General features: G+C 44.8%; 1 protein-coding gene across 1 annotated transcript; it reads left to right on the top strand.

Moving 5' to 3' along the window:
• The first annotated feature begins 2,004 nt into the window (after nt 1-2,004).
• On the top strand, nt 2,005-10,299 carry LOC124394334 (tripartite motif-containing protein 16-like protein). Its single transcript, XM_046862472.1, has 6 exons — nt 2,005-2,379; nt 3,380-3,475; nt 8,691-8,924; nt 9,110-9,269; nt 9,446-9,505; nt 9,745-10,299. Exons 1-6 carry the CDS (start codon nt 2,029-2,031, stop codon nt 10,263-10,265), a joined length of 1,422 nt encoding a protein of 473 aa, XP_046718428.1. The 5' UTR covers nt 2,005-2,028; the 3' UTR covers nt 10,266-10,299.
• Nucleotides 10,300-19,741: the final 9,442 nt, after the last annotated feature.

Below are 19,741 nucleotides of genomic sequence, written 5' to 3'. Positions count from 1 at the left end.
GTCTGCACTGTCTGTCTGCACTGTTTGCACCAGGTTGCACTCGATGCACTTTATGTAGCTTGTGTTGTAGCTCTATGTTGTTTTGTTTGTTGTTGTTTAGTGTAGCACCAGGGTTCTGGAGAAACGTTGTCTCATTTTTACTGTGTACTGTGTACCACTGTGTATAGTAGAAATGACAATAAAAGCCTCTTGACTTGACTTGACTTGACTTGGTGAAGCAGGATGTAGATAGGATTAGTAAGGAGGAAGTGAGAGCAACAATTAAGAGAATGAAGAGTGGAAAGTCGGTTGGACCAGATGACATACCGGTAGAAGCGTGGAGATGTTTAGGAGAGATGGCAGTGGAGTTTTTGACCAGGTTGTTTAACAGGATTTTGGAAGGTGAGAAGATGCCTGAGGAATGGAGAAGAAGTGTGCTGGTACCGATCTTTAAGCATAAAGGAGATGTGCAGTCTTGCAGTAACTACAGGGGAATTAAGTTGATCAGTCACACCATGAAGTTTTGGGAAAGAGTAGTGGAAGCCAGGCTGAGAGAAGAGGTGACCATCTGTGAGCAACAGTATGGTTTCATGCCAAGGAAGAGCACCACAGATGCCTTATTTGCTTTGAGGATGTTGATGGAGAAGTATAGAGAAGGACAGAAGGAATTGCATTGTGTATTTGTGGATTTAGAAAGCGTCGACAGAGTGCCAAGAGAGGAGTTGTGGTATTGTATGAGGAAGTCAGGTGTGTCAGAGAAGTATGTGAGGGTGGTGCAGGACATGTATGAGGACAGTGTGACGGCAGGTACGACAGACTGGTTCACGGTGAAGGTTGGACTGCATCAAGGATCGGCCCTGAGCCCTTTCCTGTTTGCAGTGGTGATGGACAGCTTGACGGACGAGGTCAGACAGTAGTCTCCCTGGACTATGATGTTTGCGGATGATATTGTGATTTGTGGTGAGAGTAGAGAGCAGGTTGAGAAGAGCCTGGAGAGGTGGAGATATGCGTTGGAGAGAAGGGGAATGAGAGTCAGTAGGAGTAAGACAGAGTACATGTGTCTGAATGAGAGGGAGGGCAGTGGAGTGGTGCGGTTGCAGGGAGAAGAGCTGGAAAAGGTGGAGGAGTTCAGGTAGCTGGTGTCAACAGTGCAAAGTAATGGAGAATGTGTTAGAGAAGTAAAGAAAAGAGTGCAGGCAGGGTGGAGTGGGTGGAGAAAAGTGGCAGGAGTGATTTGTGATAGAAGAGTATCTACAAGAATGAAAGGGAAAGTTTATAGGACTGTGGTGAGACCTGCGATGTTGTATGGATTAGAGACAGTGGCATTGAGAGACAGGTGGTGGAGCTGGAGGTAGCAGAGCTGAAGATGTTGAGGTTTTAGTTGGAAGTGACGAGATGGACAAGATTAGAAACAAGTTTATTAGAGGGACAGCGCATGTAGGACGTTTTGGAGACAAGGTGAGGGAGGTGTGATTGAGATGGTTTCGACATGTGCAGAGGAGGGACAAAAGGTATATCGGTAGGAGAATGCTGAGAATGGAGCAACCAGGAAGGAGGAAAGAGGATGGCCAAGGAGGAGGTTCATGGATGTGGTGAGGGAAGACATGCAGGTAGTTGGGTTGAAAGAGGCAGATGTAGAGGACAGGGGGGTATGGAGAAGGATGATCCGCTGTGGCAAATAATGTTATTTGGTACTGTTATTTACATGAACCTCAAAGGAAAGACTAGAGTCAATAATACACACTGAGACAGAAAGACCATCCAGAGATGTTATGCAATCCGAGAGTTTACTTCTAGCTGCATGTGGTCCAAGTAAAAATACTTCTGTCTTAACAGAGTTAACCAGAAGGAAGGTATCAAGCATCCACTGTCTTAATATAAGACTACATTGTTCCCTACAAGTCTGAACTTTCTGGGTTTAAATCCACGCCCACTCTGTTTCACACTATAGAACACATAGAACCAGGAAGTTGATTTTAGAGAAAACAAAACTTGTAGCCTCTCTCTCTCTCTCTTACACACACACACACACACACACACAGCAGGAAAATGGCAGAAGCCAATATTTCAGTAAATCAGGATCAGTTCATCTGTCCAGTGTGTCTGGATCTCCTGAAGGAACCAGTGACTATTCACTGTGGACACAGTTTCTGTAAGGTGTGTATTAATAGTCACTGGAATCAGGAGGACATGAAGAGCATCTACAGCTGCCCCCAGTGTAGAGAACCTTTCACTCCAAGGCCTGTTCTACGCAGGAACAACATGCTGGCTGAAGTGGTGGAGAAACTGAAGAAGACTGAACTCCAAGCTGCTTCTCCTGCTCACTGTTACACTGGACCTGGAGATGTGGAGTGTGATTCCTGCACTGGGAGAAAACACAAAGCCGTCAAGTCCTGTCTGGTATGTCTGGCCTCCTTTTGTGAAGATCATCTTAAACCTCACTATCACTATTTCTGTGTCCCTTTTAAAGTCCCCCTGCTGGGAAGTGGGAGAAGTCTGTAACTGGTTCCCATGCAGGGGCTTCCGGGAACTGTAGTCTGATAGGACACAGTCTTGGTGGTCATGGTGCACTCTGGTGGAGAGTGGGAGGAACGACATGGACCGGATACGAGACACGCTGACATTGAAATTATTTGTAGCAAAATAATCATTTGTAATCATTCTGTTAGTTTCTAATACATTTTATTTTGAACATTTATGTTAAAGTCACATGCAAGTACTAGCCACACCCTCAACCAAAAGACATGCGATTGAGGAATGTGAAAAAGAAATCTGAGCCCCAAGCTGGATTTCTACGCAGCTTCTGTGAAAACCAGCCTTAGAGCCACAATTCAAATTTACACATCTCAAGTCATTTCCAAGACCTCATGGATTGACCTGGATATATCTGCTTTAACCAAATTGGATGTATGATCACATCATTGTAGGCCACTACACAAACACAGTTATAACTAGGAGCAACTTTATGTATATAATCCATCTGTCTACATGTTTTTTTGTGAATGTGAATGAAACCACAGAACCTGCACAAACCTTGTAACATGAAAATCTCCTCATAGATCGTAACCCAAGTTCAGGATTGAGCCTTGAACTGTGTGTCTGTGTAATGTGTGTGAACTGGGAACAACTAGTGTATTAACACGGACTTTCACTCAACCTTAAGTTACTTCAGAACTCCATTTAATGGTAGAGAGGAAGTAAAGTAAAAACTTTCTGAATGTAAGTGGATTCATGGTGCGTTTCAGTACAGAGAATATCACTGTTCATGTTCACAACAACATGCACACAACAGAAATGCAATGTTTCTTAATCTCATGACTTTTTTATTTAGTTTTATTTATTACAACAATTCTGTAGAACACAATAAAATCTATTTGAAATGTATTTTATTTGGTCTCAGAATGAGCTAAAGAAGAAGCAGATTAAATCCCAGCAGAAGATCCAGGAGAAGCAAAAGAAGGTGCAAGAGCTGAAACAGTCTGTGGGCACTATTAAGGTGAGGAGTGAAAACACACACACACACACACACACACACACACACACACACACTGTATATATTTATATATATATATATATATATATATATTCAGACCCCCTTCATTTTTCACTTATTAAATGTTATATTGCAGCCATTTGCTATAATTATGTAAATTCATTTCTTTTCCTCATTAATGTACACATAGAACCCATATTGACAAAAGAAAACACAGAATTGTTGACATTTTTGCAGATTTATCAAAAAAGTAAAACTGAAATATCACATGGTCCTAAGTGTTCAGACCCTTTGCTGTGACACTCATATATTTAACTCAAGTGCTATCCATTTCTTCTGATCATCCTTGAGATGGTTCTACACCTTCATTTGAGTCCAGCTGTGTTTGATTATACTGTTTGGACTTGATTAGGAAAGCCACACACCTGTCTATATAAGACCTTACAGATCACAATGCATGTCAGAGCAAATGAGAATCATGAGGTCAAAGGAACTGCCTGAAGAGCTCAGAGACAGAATTGTGGCAAGGCACAGATCTGGCCAAGGTTACAAAAACATTACTGCTGCACTTAAGGTTCCTAAGAGCACAGTGGCCTCCATAATCCTTAAATTGAAGACGTTTGGGACGACCAGAACCCTTCCTAGAGCTGACCGTCCGGCCAAACTGAGCTATCGGGGGAGAAAAACCTTGGTGAGAGAGGTAAAGAAGAACCAAAAGATCACTTTGGCTGAGCTCCAGAGTCAGTCAGTATATGGGAGAAAGTTGTAGAAAGTCAACCATCACTGCAGCCATCCACCAGTCGGGGCTTTATGGCAGAGTGGCCCGATAGAAGCCTCTCCTCAGTGCAAGACACATGAAAGCCTGCATGGAGTTTGCTAAAAAAACACCTGAAGGACTCCATGATGGTGAGAAATAAGATTACATTGTTCTGTTTATACTCACTTACCGTGTATAGTTTTTAGTTTGTATAGTTTTTACAGTCTTCTCGTACAGTACTGTATAATCAAGTATACAGTAGGTTTACTGGTTGGCGCTATATTGGGTTTTGTGTCTTGTCTTGTGTCGTCTGTTTGCACTGTCTGTCTGCACTGTTTGCACTAGGTTGCACTCGATGCACTTTATGTAGCTTGTGTTGTAGCTCTATGCTGTTTGTTTGTTGTTGTTTAGTGTAGCAACAGGGTTCCGGAGGAACGTTGTCTCGTTTTTACTGTGTACCACTGTGTATAGTAGAAATGACAATAAAAGCCTCTTGACTTGACTTGAGATTCTCTGGTCTAATGAGACCAAGATAGAACTTTTTGGCCTTAATTCTAAGCGGTATGTGTGGAGAAAACCAGGCACTGCTCATCACATGTCCAATACAGTCCCAACAGTGAAGCATCATGCTGTGGGGGTGTTTTTCAGCTGCAGGGACAGGACGACTGGTTACAATCGAGGGAAAGATGAATGCGGCTAAGTACAGGAATATCCTGGAGAAAAACCTTCTCCAGAGTGCTCTGGACCTCAGACTGGGCCGAAGGTTTACCTTCCAACAAGACAATGACCCTAAGCACACAGCTAAATTAACGAAGGAGTGACTTCACAACAACTCCGTGACTGTTCTTGAATGGCCCAGCCGGAGCCCTGACTTAAACCCAATTGAGAATCTCTAGAGAGCTTGTGACATTGCGACCAGCCTGCAGCAGGAGTGATACTCAGGCAGACCAGGCCGTAGAGGCCGCCACACTCCGGTGGAGCGAGCCCTGACCCCGATCGGAGTGGGGAGACCAGGACTCATAGCTGAAAGGATGGCATCCACTACCCACCTGCTAAACGTCCGCCCATCGGCCAGGAAACCTTTCCTATTAGGGCCACAGCAGACGAACAGCTGCACCGACTGCCTCCAAGGACTCAAGCATCCAGTGCTCGCACTAGACACAGCCGGGTCTGTAACCCCTGGTCGGGGGTTATAAACAGAGGAGGGCAGAATGCCTGTAACACAACACATCGCCTTAGGTACGCACCCAGGTTTCGTGTATAGAAACACTCTGGCCATGCAAGGGGGCAATACCAGGCGGGACGGGGCAACTGCCAAGTCCCAGACAGGCACTCTGGGTCGGGTCCCGGGCCTCAGCCTCCGGGTGCAGCGGAGGAAACGTGCCACCAATGGGTGCCCCGCAGGCGGGGTGATATATGCCGCGATGGCGGACACAGAAACCTTCAGGGTCGAAGGGGTTAACCCTGTGGCAAACTGTTCCTGTAAAAACTCCAGAACTGAACCGACCTGCGAGCGGAGATCCCTCCAGGGAGGAATTTCCCATGGAGGGCCCTCGAGTAGGGATAACAGGTCCGCAAACCACAGCTTGCCCGGACATCGAGGTGCTACCAGGAGGAGACAGACTCCTTCCCGGCGAACACTTTCCAGAACTCCCGAGAGCAGTGCAATCGGGGGAAAGGCATACAGGCATAGCCTCGGCCATGACCGTCCCTTGGCAGCCACTGTCTCGACAGGGCGTCTGCTCTGACATCCAACTGTCCCGGGATGTAAATGGCTCTCAATGAGAGAAGTTCGTCCTGGGACCACAAGAGGACCTCTTGCGCCTCTCGCAGTTGTTTGCAAGGAGCGAGACCGGAGGCCCCCCTGGTGGTTGATGTACGAGACCACTGCAGTATTGTCCCTGCGGACCAACACATGGCGATCTCTCAGGACTGGGAGGAAGTGTTTTAACCCCAACAACACTGCCATCATCTCATCATCAGGCAATCTATCTGCCACAAGAGAAGTGGGCCACTCCACAGACCCTGGCGGAGTGGCCACTCATGACCGCTCCCCACCCTGTGAGGGAAGCATCCGTCGTTAGCTTTAAGCGACGACAAGGAGTCCCTAAAACAGGCCTCGGGACAGAACGTTGGGTCCTTCCATGCATCCAAGGCTCGAAGGGCACACCGCGAGACCTTGATTTTACGATACGGACTCCCTCTGGGGGAGAACCATTCTGCCCCGGAGCCACCACTGGAGGGGCCTCATGCAGAGGAGACCAAGTAGAATTACACTGGACGCTGCCACTATGAGATCCAGCAGCCTCTGGAACTGCCTCACAGTGAGTGGCTGGCCTGCTCCTACCCTCCTGACTGCGGTGAGGATGACTTCAAACCGGGCGGGAGACAACCATGCCCGCAACCTGGCCGAGTCCCACACCACGCAGAGAAAAGTGGTTCTCCGCGCTGGAGAAAGTGCACTCTTCAACGGCGTTTCAGTCTGAACCCCAGTACCTTCATGCAGGACATCTTATTGCGGAACCGCCTGGTGCTCTAAACGAGCCAACATCAACCCATCGTCGATATAATACAAAATGCGGATGCCCTGAAGCCGCAGCGGGGTCATTGCCGCATTCACGCACCTTGTGAAGGTACGGGTGAGAGTGCTAGGCCGAACGGGGGGACCGATATTGGTAAGCTTCACCCTGAAAGCAACCTCAGGAACCTCCCTTGTGTGGTGAAGGACGGCTGCGTGGGAGCATGCGACCTCCAGATCTAACATATGACAAATCATTCCTCGGACTTGATCTGAGACACGCTCTTTCTCAGCGAGTAACCTGAACCCGAGCCTCATTAATGAGTGGTTCAAGGAGTGGAGATCCAGAATGGGATGCAACCCGCCATCCCTCTTTGGAACAATGAAGTACGGACCATAGTAGCCTGACTCTCTGACCGAGGAGGATGGAACCACCTCCTGTTCCAGGACCAGAGCCTGCACGGGTCCCTCCAGGGTGGGACACATCCGGGAGGATGAACCGGGAAGGAGAAGACGCGAACTGAATCGCGCAGCCCTTCTCCAAAGCATGCAGGACCCCCAGGAAACTCCTGCCGACCACACCTCCTGAGAGGCGGCGGATCCCCCCCATCCGCAGTGATCTTACGGGCGGGGAGCAAACCGCTCGAGGGAAGCCACGCCCTGAACACGTCCCGTGGCAGGGCTGGCAGACAGCACTCCTGAACCCGAACGGCAGGAGCAGCGTACTGCAGCCGTTAAAGCCCCCTGAGAGGCGGCGGATGACCCCCATCCGCAACGAACTTTTGGGTGGAATAAGGGAGTTAACCACTGGATGGAGGCAGCATCTTGAACACCCTGAGGCAGGGCCGACAGACCGGCCTCCCGGTGGTGCCGGGGAGAGACGGGCACCATAGCATGAGGTGCACACCGCTCTCCAAAATGCAAGCCGACAGGCTTACGCACCACAGCCCGTCCACTAGAGGCGAGGACGAACCTCAGGTCGTCCAGCCCCTCCTCGGGCTTAGAGCAACCCGCAGCCTGACCTGCCGCATAGCCCTACCTACCAGAGCCAAGCAGCTCCTCATAGGCAAACCAATAGCCTTCAAAGATGTAGCACTCGGGGAGATTGCTAGCTAGCGTCTCTACCACAAGCGGCATTGTCCCGTAGCCACGCTACTTAGTCCTAATAACATTCGTGCACAGTGAGCAACATTGGAAAAGCACCCGGCTTGGAGCCGGGAGCGCATAGCCACACGGCTAAAATGCTAACAACCGATACCCTCGAGAGCCGAATAAGCACGCTTCTAAGCTAAGCAAACAACACATCGGAACAGATGGAATTCTGCCTGCATTAAGCTCATGACTGCACAGATAACACACACAAAGCGCTTAACTGAACGAGCAGAAGCTAATGTCGCTACCACCGCACAGCCATCTTGTAGCTTCCTGGTTTACTCGACGTCGCCTGTCTATGACGTCACATCTTGCCTATTGGCTAGATTTCACACGCGGTTCAGAGCGCAGGGGCATTCCCATAGCGTTTCGACGCAGCTCGAGTTCCCGATGGGGAACCCCAAATCCAGGTGTGAAAAACTTGTTGCATCTTTCCCAAAAAGACTCATGGCTGTATTAGTTCAAAATGGTGCTTCTACTAAATACTGAGCTAAGGGTCTGAATACTTAGGACCATGTGATATTTCAGTTTTTCTTTTTTAATAAATCTGCAACAATGTCAACAATTCTGTGTTTTTCTGTCAATATGGGGTGCTGTGTGCACATTAATGAGGAAAAGAAATTAACTTAAATGATTTTAGCAAATGGCTGCAATATAACGGAGTGAAAAATGTAAGGGGGTCTAAATACTTTCTGTACCCACTGTAATATATATATATATATATATATATATATATATATATATGTGTGTGTGTGTGTGTGTGTGTGTTGTGTGTGTGTGTGTTCTAACAGAAGCGTTCACAGGCAGCAGTAGATGATAATGAGAAGATCTTCAATGAGATGATCAGCTCCCTGGTGAAAATGCGCTCGGAGGTGACGGAGATGATCAGAGTTCAGGAAAAAGCTGAACTGAGTCGAGCTGAACAACACCTGAAAGATCTGGAGCAGGAGATCACTGATCTTCAGAGGAGAGTCAGTGATCTGGAGCAGCTTTCACACACACATGATCACATCCACTTCCTCCAGGTAACACTAACTGTCTGATCTACAGAGGGCGCTGTTCCTCACAAAGTTTCCTCCTAAAAGCTCATTACAGCAATAAATGTTCCTGTCTGAGATCACAAGTGTGTCTTTGGTCTGATTCAGTCTGAGATTCATTCGTTTCTCTCCTCCACTTTTCTCCTTCTCTATGATGTGTTTCCTCTCTGTAGAGTTTCCCGTCTCTCTGTGTTTCTCCTGGATGTGACGACTCACCCAGCTTCACTGTCAATCAACATCTCTCATTTGATGGAGTGAGGAAATCTGTCTCAGATCTGAAAAAACGAGTCGAGGAAATCTGTCAGGAGAAATTCAACAAAATCCGTCCACAAGGTAGTCAGAAGATCTAATTTAGAATATCATAGTTGATGCTTTAATTCAGATCTGGAAAGTTTCCTCACTGGTCACTGACGCGTCTGATACCAGCAAAGAATCACAACTTTTATATTTATAATGTAAAATGTTTTCACATCATTTTTAGTCTCCATTTTGTCTCTGTGTCTCAACAGCTGCAGCAGTTCATATGATTTTACCCTCAGATCCAAAGAGCAGAGCAGATTTTCTGCAGTGTAGGTGTAACACACACACACACACACACACACACACACACACATGCACAGTGTGTAAACATGTCTGTATTGATGATCTAAATCTGATCCATTTCTCCCTGATGACTGATGATGTGTAATATTTAAAATAGTTCATGTAGAGCAGCATTAGGAGAACAGAAACACACACAGGTGTCTCACACACACTTATTATAAATCCTGTGATTAACATCAAACCTGTGCACATTTTATTGTTCTAGATTTCTGTTATCTGACTCTGGATCCCAACACAGCACATCCTCAACTCATTCTGTCTGAGAATAAAAGAGTCGTGAGATGCAGTGATACAGCACAGCGATACTCTGATCATCCAGAGAGATTTGACTTCTGGGTTCAGGTGTTGTGTAAAGAGAGTGTGTGTGGACGCTGTTACTGGGAGGTGGAGTGGAGAGGGGATGTTGTGTTTATATCAGTCTCATATAAAGAGATCAGCAGGAAAGGAGAAGGTGATGAATGTGGGATTGGATACAACAGTAAATCTTGGAGTCTGGAGTGTTCTTCTTCCTCTGTCTACTTCTGGCACAATAACATTAAAACTGATCTCAAAGTTCCATCACCATCCAGAATAGGAGTGTATGTGGATCACAGTGCAGGAACTCTGTCCTTTCACAGAATCTCTGATACAATGAGGCTCCTCCACAGAGTCCACACCACATTCACTCAACCTCTATATGCTGTGTTCAGTTTGGGTTATAAAACAGTTCTGAGGTTTTGTGATTGAAAATTAAATATATCTAAAAGTGTTTAGGAAAATTATAACAACAGTAATTCATGGATAATTACTATATTCTTTTTATAATTACTATGCGTTGTGTGAATTATTTGTACATGTTGAAACAATCTATTAGATCCTAGATTTAAATTTCTCAATAAATTCAATATATCTGTAAATATTTATCTTTATATCCAGCAATACTACAAGATTTCTGAATAATATTTGAAGTGGACTACATGATTGTGTTTTAACCTCAACCCAAAACCCAACCTGAGTCAAATCCACACGTTTTCCTCAGTTTTAGTGGAAGTGTGAGGAGGATCTCTCTCCCACTGTGACTTTAAACAATCATTTTCCTACAGAAATAAATGTACTGAAAGGCTCCCTGTAGAGTTGTGATATTCTAATTTATTGAGATGCACCTGTATATCATGGAAAAGTTAATTTATTTCAGTACTTTAACTCCAATTGTGAAACTCCTGTATTAATAAATTTAGTGCAAACAGATTGAAGTATTGTTCTTTTAAATATCAAAAAATTAGAATATGGCGACATGCCAATCAGCTAATCAACTCAAAACACCAGCAACGGTTTCCTGAGCCTTCAAAATGGTCTTTCAGTTTGGTTCACTAGGCATCACAATAATGGGGAAGACTGCTGATCTGACAGGTGTCCAGAAGACAATCATTGACACCTTCAGAAGGAGGGGAAGCCACAAATATTGATTGCCAAAGAAACTGGTGTTCACAGAGTGCTGTATCTGAGCATGTTAACAGAAAGTTGAGTGGAAGGAACATGTGAAAGGAAAGGATGCACAACCAACCGAGAGAACCGCAGCCTTAAGAGGCTTGTCAAGCAAAATCCATTCTAGAATTTGGGTGAACTTCACAAGGAATGGACTAAGGCATGGAGTTCAGTACTGCAAGTGCAATTTGAATAAAAGATGTGGGTGAAGTGGAATAAAAACCAATTGTATCGGAGTCTGGCATTTGGTCCTCAATGACAGCTTCTACTTGTGTCCCTGATGTGGCAAGGCAGGGGCTTTCCCCTTGTAGGTTTGGGAGAAATGTACATGTCGTGTGGGGTTAGGGTTAGGTGATTGGGTTAGGGTTAGCTGCTGATGTGTACTTCTCCATCTGTTAAGTCACTGTTTGGTGCGGCACTGTTTGGTGGACAGGTTCTCACCTGCTTCCGGACTGGTTTTGATTGTCTGATGAGTGGTCTGAGCAGTGGCAGGCATGCATTTGGTACCTGGGCCTTCAGCAGGGACTTACCCGACTTGATCCACCCATTAATGCCACCACTATCTTTCTTCTTCTTCTTTCGGCTTCTCCAATTAGGGGTCACCACAGCGGATCATCTGTCTCCATAACCTCCTGTTCCTTTACATCTGCCTTGTAAGATAATCTGGCAAGGAGCTAAAGTCTTGGTTGTCCTTATATAAAAAAAGAATTTAATATAAACAGTAGAGCAAAGGGACAAAGGCAAAAACACAATCCAAAAACAGTCCAGGGTCAAGGCACAGGCAAACAGGGCAATGCAGGGAGACAAAACCAAAACTGAAAAAACAGTCCAAAATATCAAGAGCCGGCAAACAGAACAATACAGGGCAGAGCAAAACATTCACACACCAGGTAACTAGGGAGACAGAAGAACAGAAAACAGGTTCAGGTTCAGGGTAAGGATCAGGAACAGGATACAGAGCAAGCAGGATGGCAAGAATAATCTCAGGGGCAAGGAGGCCGGTAAAATAATCTGACCAGGAGCTAAAGTCTTGGTTGTCCTTATATACCGGGAGGCGCGGGAAAAACGGCAAGACGGCCGCCGACCCGGAAGTGCTCACCACGGAACCGGAAGTGCGCACCATGTAGCCCGGCGATCCTGACACTTTCAACCCAACTACCTGCATGTCTTCCCTCACCACATCCATAAACCTCCTCCTTGGTCTTCATCTTTTCCTTCTTCCTGGTGGCTAAATCCTCAGCATTCTCCTACTGATATACCCCATGGTCCTCCTCTGCACATGTCCAACCCATCTCAATCACACCTCCCTCACCTTGTCTCCAAAGCATCCTACATGCGCTGTCCCTTTAATAAACTCATTTCTAATCCTGTCAATCCTTGTCACTCCCAACGAAAACCTCAACATCTTCAGCTCTGCTACCTCCAGCTTCACCTCCTGTCTTTAACTCAATGCCACTGTCTCTAAACCATACAACATCTCAGGTCTCACCACAGTCCTATAAACTTTCCCTTTCATTCTCACAGATACTCTTCTATCACAAATCACTCCTGCTATCACTTTTCTCCACCCACTCCACCCTGCCTGCACTCTTTTCTTCATTTCTCTAACACACTCTCCATTAATTTGCACTGTTGATCCCAGGTACCTGAACTCCTTCACCTTCTCCACCTCCTCTCCCTGCAATTACACCCCTCCACTGCCCTCCCTCTCATTCACACACATGTACTTTGTCTTACTCCTACTGACTGTCTTTCCTCAGCACGTACCTCCACCTCTTCAGGCTCTTCTCCACCTGCTCCTTACTCTCACAACAAATCACAATATCATCTGCAAACTTATAGTCTATGGAGACTCCTGTATGACCTCGTCCGTCAATCACCACTGCAAACAGGAAATGGCTCAGAGCCGATCTTTGATGCAGTCCAACCTCCACCTTAAACCAGTCTGTCGTTCCTACTGCACACTTCACTGCGGTCACACTCATACATGTCCTGCACCACCCTCACATACTTCTCTGACACACCAGACTTCCTCATACAATTCCACAACTTCTCTCTCCACCCTGTCATATGCTTTCTACAAATCCACAAACACACAATGCAACTCCTTCTGACCTTCTCTATACTTCTCCATCAACATCCTCAAATCAAATTATGCGTCTCTGGTGCTCTTCCTTGGCATGAAACCATACAGTTGCTCACACATGGTCAGCTCTTCTCTCAGCCTGGCTTCCACTACTCTTTCCCATAACTTCATGGTGTGACTGATCAAGTTTATTCCCCTGTAGTTACTGCAGATCTGCACATCTCTCTTATTCTTAAAGATCGTTACCAGCACACTCCTTCTCCATTCCTGAGGCATCCTCTCACCTTCCAAAATGATGTTGAACAATCTTGTTAAAAACTCCACTGCATCTCTCCTAAACATCTCCATGCTTCTACCGGTATGTCATCAGGTCCAACCGACTTTCCACTCTTCATCCTCTTAATCAATGCTCTCATTTCCTCTTTACTAATCCTATCCACTTCCTGCTTCACTAACTTCACATCATCCAACCTTCTCTCTCTCTTTTTCCTTGTTCATCAGCTGCTCAAAATACTCGCTCCATCTTCTCAACACACTCTCCTCACTAGTCAACACATTTCCATCTCCATCCTTTATTGCTCTAACTTGCAGCACATCCTTCCCAGCTCGGTTCCTCCCCCTGGCCAATCGGTACAAATCCTTTTCTCCTTCCTTAGTGTCCAGCTTCTCATACAGTTCCTCATATGCCTTTTTGCCACACCTGCTGCCGCATTTCCTTTTTCTCCTGCCTACTTTTCTCATTACTCTGTCGATCCCAATTCTGTTTCTCCAACCTCTTTCTCCTTATGCTCTCCTGCACTTCCTCATTCCACCACCACATCTCTTTGTCTTCCTTTCTATTTCCAGATGTCCCACCAAGTACCTTTCTAGCTGTCTCCCTTATCACTTCTGCAGTAGTTGCCCAATCATCCAGCTCCTCTTCACCACAACTTAGCTCCTGTCTGACCTCTTCCCTGAATCTTTTACTACAGTCTTCAGTTTCTTTCAGTTTTCACCATCTTATTCTTCTTTCAGTCCTCCCTCTCCTCCTCCTCTTCTTCACCTCGAAAACCATCCTACAGACCACCATCGAATGCTGTCTAGCTACACTGTCCCCTGCCAACACCTTACAGTCTTCAATCTCCTTCAGGTTGCATCTCCTGCATAGAACATAGTCCACCTGTGTGCACCTTCCCCCACTCTTATACGTCACCCTATGATCCTCCTTCTTCTTAAAATAAGTGTTCACCACTGCCATTTCCATCCTTTTAGCAAAATCTACCACCATCTGCCCTTCCACATTCCTCTCCTTAAAACCATACCTACCATCACCTCCTCATCACCTCTGTTCCCTTCACCTACATGCCCATTAAAGTCTGCCATAATCACTGATGACATTTATCATCACCCCTTCAACTTCCAGCTTCACGTTCATCACCCTATCAGAAACTCTCTTCACCTCCACTACACTCTTACTGTGCTCTTCCTTCAGAATCACCCCTACACCAGTTCTCTTTCCATCCACACCACGATAGACCAGTTTAAACACCTTCAATGTGCCTGCTCTTACTCCCTTTCCACTTGGTCTCCTGAACACACAACATATCTACCTTTCTCCTCTCCATCATATCAGCTCCCTCTCTCCCTTTACCAGTCATAGTACCAACATTAAAAGTGCCCCCCCAAACCTCCACTCTCCTCCACTTCTCCTTTCCCTGCCATCTCTGTAGACGTCTTCCTCCTCTCCTTCTCCTCCTTTATCACGTCACAATTATAGAAACTGTATATATACTGCACAAAAACACAATATAACAACACATTGCATTACAGAGAGAGAGGCATATTGAGGATGAATACCATTTTTAATACAAACTCCACACCTCTACACTACCACCGCATCTGTGCACCTACATCATCTGGAGCAGTTTAGTCTAATAAAATGACAAAAACATTTTTAAAAAAATAATAAAATACAACCTACTCACCAGAGATGCAGACTCATAATTTGCACCGCTCCTCAGAGGCTGTAAGCCAGTGGTACCGCTCGTATTAACTGGTCTGGAGCCATTGTGGGTGCAAAAAATTCTAACTCAAATGTATCAACATGTGCAGAGAGTGAGGCAAATTTGAAATCAGATTGGTTAATGAAACAGTCCCATTGCTTGTTTGGTTTAAGGTACATCAGCCAGCACTACTGATTCTGAAGGCCCTGGGCAGATTAGATTCTGATTGAACAAAAAAATCTAACATCCACATACACGTACTGGAAGCAGTGCAGCTGAGAGAAACGCTACGAAATAAAGAGAATAAACTGTTGGAAATAAATTAATACAATTTCTCGGAACAAAAATTAAAATTTAGGTTGTAAATGTAGGTCAGTGCTTCTTATAGTGTTTAGGCCAGCAGAGAAGGCTTTGCCCTGATGGCCCACCTTAGGTCTGTATGTGAGATCTGCATAACAGATATGTGGTTTATGTAGCAGAGGTGGGGCGGTGCTTTGCCCTGTTTGTGCACTGTATGTTTGTATAAACAACATCCAGCATTTTTTCCCCTCTAGTTGCAATGTCCACATTCTGGTGAAATTCAGGGAGCACAGTCCTGAGATTTGCATGATTAAAATCTCTGGTGACAATAAACAGTCTGTCAGGGTGTGTGTTCTGCAGTTCGCTTATGGTCCCATAGAGTACAGAGCGCATCCTTAATATAGCAGTAGGTTTATTGTACATGGAGTACAATAACAGTTGTGATTTCCCTAGGTAAATAAAAAGTTCTACATTTGACAGTCTCGCTTTCTACACTTCGGCTTCCCTCTCCTTCTGCCATCGGCCACAGGCAACACCAAGGTCTGGAGGCCTGTCCCTCAAAGCAAGCCGAGGTCATGTAGCTTCTTCCACAGATCAGTACTAATGATGTTGTTATTTTTGTAATTCTCTAGAGCCTGGCAATGGTACACACAAACACTGGTTGCTCAGATGTCCATATGTTGCATAAGATGGGCTACAGGTGAGCTAGTATAACAGGGCAACTAGCGAAGAGTATATATATATACAGTGAGGAAAATAAGTATTTGAACACCCTGCTATTTTGCAAGTTCTCCCACTTAGAAATCATGGAGGGGTTCGAAATTGTCATCGTAGGTGCATGTCCACTGTGAGAGACATAATCTAAAAAAAAAATCCAGAAATCACAATGTATGATTTTTAAACTATTTATTTGTTTGATACAGCTGCAAATAAGTATTTGAAACACCTGAGAAAGTCAATGTTAATATTTGGTACAGTAGCCTTTGTTTGCAATTACAGAGGTCAAACGTTTCCTGTAGTTTTTCACCAGGTTTGCACACACTGCAGGAGGGATTTTGGCCCACTCCTCCACACAGATCTTCTCTAGATCAGTCAGGTTTCTGGCCTGTCGCTGAGAAACACGGAGTTTGAGCTCCCTCCAAAGATTCTCTATTGGGTTTAGGTCTGGAGACTGGCTAGGCCATGCCAGAACCTTGATATGCTTCTTACAGAGCTACTCCTTGGTTATCCTTGCTGTGTGCTTCGGGTCATTGTCATGTTGGAAGACCCAGCCTCGACCCATCTTCAATGCTCTAACTGAGTTGTTCCTTAAAATCTCGCAATACATGGCCCCGGTCATCCTCTCCTTAATACAGTGCAGTCGCCCTGTCCCATGTGCAGAAAAACACCCCCAAAGCATGATGCTACCACCCCCATATTTCATATGTTTTACTAACAGTAACCTTGGAAACGGTGGTCCCAGCTCTTTTCAGGTCATTGACCAGCTCCTACCGTGTAGTTCTGGGCTGATTTCTCACCTTCCTTAGGATCATTGAGACCCCACGAGGTGAGATCTTGCATGGAGCCCCAGTCCGAGTGTTTAGCTTCTTCCATTTTCTAATGATTGCTCCAACAGTAGACCTTTTTTCACCAAGCAGCATGCCAATTTCCCCGTAGCCCTTTCCAGCCTTGTGGATGTGTACAATTTTGTCTCTAGTGTCTTTGGACACCTCTTTGGTCTTGGCCATGTTAGTAGTTGGATTCTTACTGATTGTATGGGGTGGACAGGTGTCTTTATGGACATGGAAACGTTTGACCTCTGTAATTGCAAACAAAGGCTACTGTACCAAATATTAACATTGACTTTCTCAGGTGTTTAAATACTTATTTGCAGCTGTATCAAACAAATAAATAGTTTAAAAATCATATATTGTGATTTCTGGATTTTTTTTTTAGATTATGTCTCTCACAGTGGACATGCACCTACGATGACAATTTCAGACCCCTCCATGATTTCTAATTGGGAGAACTTGCAAAATAGCAGGGTGTTCAAATACTTATTTTCCTCACTGTATATATATATATATATATATTTATTTATACTCTACCTAAGACTAAACCTTCTTTCAGACACTAAATATTTTATGTTGGTGTTAAGAACTTCGAATGTGTTACATTTGTGTTACATTTGTTTGTGTGACCCTTAGATTATTCTAAATAGCTTCAGCACATCTGCGGCCACAGGACAGCACTAGTCTCTCACACTGCCCTGGTGTGATTTTGGTCCACTCTTCTTCCAGTCTCCTCCACAGTTCGGTGACTGTAGTGGGTTTCTTGGCCATAACTTTGTCGCCAAGGATTTTCCAGAGGTTCTCTATTGGGTTGAGATTAGGACTCTGGGCAGGCCATGTCATTATTTCAATGTTTTCAAGGAACTGCTTTACCCGTTTTTCTGTGTGACATGGAGCGTTGTCCTGCATTAACACTGCGGGCTGATTGGGTATGAACACAGGGAAGGAACCATATGTTGTTGAAGAAGGTTCTGATAAACATTTGCATTCACTCTGCCATGTAGCTGTATAAGAGGCCCAACTCCTGCTGCAGAAAACATGCCCCAAACCATGACACTTCCTCCTTCACTTTTCACTGACTTCTTTACACACTTTGGGTACAGTCTTTCTCCAGTTTGTCGCCGAACATAATGTTTCCCATCGGACCCAAATAAATTAAACTTGCTTTCATCACTGAAGTGAACTTTGGACCAGTTCTCCTCTGTCCACACAACATGCTCCTCAGCAAAGCTTAGTCTCTTCTTTTGATTCTTTCTGCTAATGAGAGGTTTGGTCACTGCAGAGTGGGCTTTCAGTCCAAATGCTCTTAAACGTCGAGACACTGTATGACGAGACAGATCCTTACCCTGTTCAGCGCTGAACTGGTGAGCAATTCCAGCTGCAGTTTGGAAACGATTGCCCATTCAGATCCTCCGCAGTGTCCTGTCCTCTCTTGTATTTGTCTTCCGTGGACGACCAGCCTTCTTGGCGGACTTGAATGAGTTTGTGATGTTGTAAAGATTCAATATTCTTGAAATCACAGATTTGGAACGACCAACTTGTCTTGCTATGGCTGATAGGGTCATCCCTTTGGCCTTCATCTGGACAACCTTCTGCCGGAGGCTTTCAGTCACTTTAGAACGGCCCACCATCTTGCAGAGTCAGTGAAACTGGAAGTTAGGCTGCCAGTTAAATAGGGGTTTACAGATAATCAAGGAAATTAGCACCAGGTGCAGATTAACACCAACAACTGGGAGGTATCTGAAAGAGTTCTCTAATTTTGATCAGTGTGTTTTCTGCAAAATAATGTTTTTTTTAAATGCCTTAGTTATTTTGTGGAAAAGGTGTTCTGGTAGCATGGTATAGACAGGACAAAAACTCCTTCAACTGTTGAGCAGTGAAGATCACATTATTGCAGAATTGTTCAATTGTTTATGAATTGTTCTCTAAGTTTGATCGCCAGTGTATATATATATATATATATATATATATATATATATATATATATATATATATATATATATATATATATATATATATATATAGGTGGAGTCACATATACTAAACAAAATTATAAACGCAACACTTTTGTTTTTGCCACCATTTTTCATGAGCTGAACTCAAAGGTCTAAGACAGGGGTGGCCAACCAGTCAAGAGACCAAGAGCCACATTTTTTACTGTGTGAACCGCAAAGAGCCACATCATACACACGAACATCACCCGTCCCTTCCTCTCACCCCCTGTTTGGCCAGATTTATTGTAAATGTTACACACCTGCATGATAATGACACAAATTGACTCCTACAGTACTAAGACCACAGGACAGTCATTTTTAACAATGAACATTGTGTGCACTCACACACACACACAAACTCTCAGTTCAACCAAGTCCACAAACAAAAATATAATAATTTACAGTAGCATTTATTTTTTTACTGTGCATGTTGCTTAGTGGGACTTCTGGCATCCCAGGTCAGAGTGCAACCATGATTCAATAGCCGTGTTAATGTCCCATATTCTGTGTTCAACAGTGTGGCAGGACAGTTGGACGTCTGATACCATGCGGTTTAGTTTGTCATTTTCAGAAGGCAAGATTTCAACAACATCACTGAGGCATTATTTATTACCTCCCCTTCATTGTATGGCATTTTAGCTTGTTTAATGTTCCAAACCAGTTAAAACTGTATCTGTTTTTCTGCCTGACTTTTCAAAGTAACCAACTTGTGTTTGTGAAGTTCAGTCCCTTTTTGGAAATTCCTGGTTGATGTTAGTGTAGCAGTATGGTCTGATGTCATCTAGTCAGCTGAGGCTGATTATGCTCATTTACCTGCCTATAAAGT

Source organism: Silurus meridionalis, chromosome 12, assembly GCF_014805685.1.
Source record: "Silurus meridionalis isolate SWU-2019-XX chromosome 12, ASM1480568v1, whole genome shotgun sequence".
NCBI classification, from domain to species: domain Eukaryota; kingdom Metazoa; phylum Chordata; class Actinopteri; order Siluriformes; family Siluridae; genus Silurus; species Silurus meridionalis.
Note: the sequence above shows the minus strand (reverse complement) of the source record. Positions and strands in the feature narration are given on the sequence as shown.

Excerpts from the sequence above, each read along its gene's own strand:
- LOC124394334 (XM_046862472.1), top strand. The coding sequence starts at position 2,029 with ATGGCAGAAGCCAATATTTCAGTAAATCAGGATCAGTTCATCTGTCCA. Across the intron at positions 2,380-3,379 it reads AAGCCGTCAAGTCCTGTCTG|AATGAGCTAAAGAAGAAGCA; the intron begins GTATGTCTGGCC and ends ATTTGGTCTCAG. Across the intron at positions 9,270-9,445 it reads CAACAAAATCCGTCCACAAG|CTGCAGCAGTTCATATGATT; the intron begins GTAGTCAGAAGA and ends GTGTCTCAACAG.